At 56.5% G+C, this 1,012-nt stretch overlaps 1 protein-coding gene across 1 annotated transcript in view; it reads right to left on the minus strand.

Moving 5' to 3' along the window:
* The window catches only part of SEMA6B (sema domain, transmembrane domain (TM), and cytoplasmic domain, (semaphorin) 6B), a 21,622-nt gene that overhangs the window by 10,415 nt on the left and 10,195 nt on the right, over positions 1-1,012 (minus strand). The window contains 1 exon segment of the mRNA XM_011943617.1: positions 475-606. Coding sequence (XP_011799007.1) covers positions 475-606 — 132 coding nt within the window.

Raw genomic sequence — 1,012 nt, forward strand, 5'->3', positions numbered from 1 at the left:
CTCGGCCTCCCAAAGTGCTGGGATTACAGGCTTGAGCCACCGTGCCCGGCCTCTTTTTTTTTTTTTTTGAGACAGAATCTCAATCTGTTGCCCAGGCTGGAGTGCTTTGGCTCACTGCAACCTCCACCTCCTGGGTTCAAGCGCTTCTCCTCCTCAGCCACCGGAGTGGCTGGGATTACAGGCGTAGTGCCATCATGCCCAGCTAATTTTTGTATTTTTAGTATAGACAGGGTTTCGCCATGTTGGTCAGGCTGGTCTGAAATCCTTAACCTCAGGTGATCCACCCACCTCAGCCTCCCAGAGCGGTGGGATTACAGGCGTGAGCCACCGCGCCCAGCCTCAGTTTTTCCCATCTGCATAATGGGTTCAGCTGAACTCAGCATCAGCTACATAACTACCTGGAAGCCCCAGCCCCTGGCCCTGGGGATCAGAACCTCATCTGGGCACATGACTCAGGATGGGGGGGATTCTCACCGGGGTCGAGGCACCTGATCCTCCGGCACCGGCGTCCAGATGGACTCGGGGGACTTCTGCTCTCGGAAGCGGCCCTCAAACACAGCTGCCACCTGTGTCATGTCAAAGGCGCAGACAGCCGAGCCAGGGATGCTGAGGGGTTGGGATGAAAGAATTTGGTGAGCCTGGTGGGAGGCTCCATCGCAGACAATCACATGCAGGAGCCTCTGTCTGCAGGAGCCTCTGTCTGCAGGAGCCAGCGAATCTTCAGTCTTCCTGTGCCAGAGAGATGCTGTGTCCCTCCCGCAGCTGTCAAATGCAGCCGTTCCTCCTAAGTAACATCTCAGACTGGACCACAGTTCAGGGTCTACGAGGCCGCCCCCTGTCCAGGCCCCCATCCCTGTTTAATTGGATGTCCTGCCTCCCCACTGCCACTGTTAGAACCCATTCCCCAGCAGGCTTTTTCTTTTTCTTTTTTTTTTTTTGAGACAGAGTCTCGCTCTGTCGCCCAGGCTGGAGTGCAGTGGCGCGATCTTGGCTCACTGCAAGCTCCGCCTCC

This window comes from Colobus angolensis, unplaced genomic scaffold, assembly GCF_000951035.1.
Source record: "Colobus angolensis palliatus isolate OR3802 unplaced genomic scaffold, Cang.pa_1.0 Scaffold22, whole genome shotgun sequence".
In the NCBI taxonomy this organism is placed as follows: Eukaryota; Metazoa; Chordata; class Mammalia; order Primates; family Cercopithecidae; genus Colobus; species Colobus angolensis.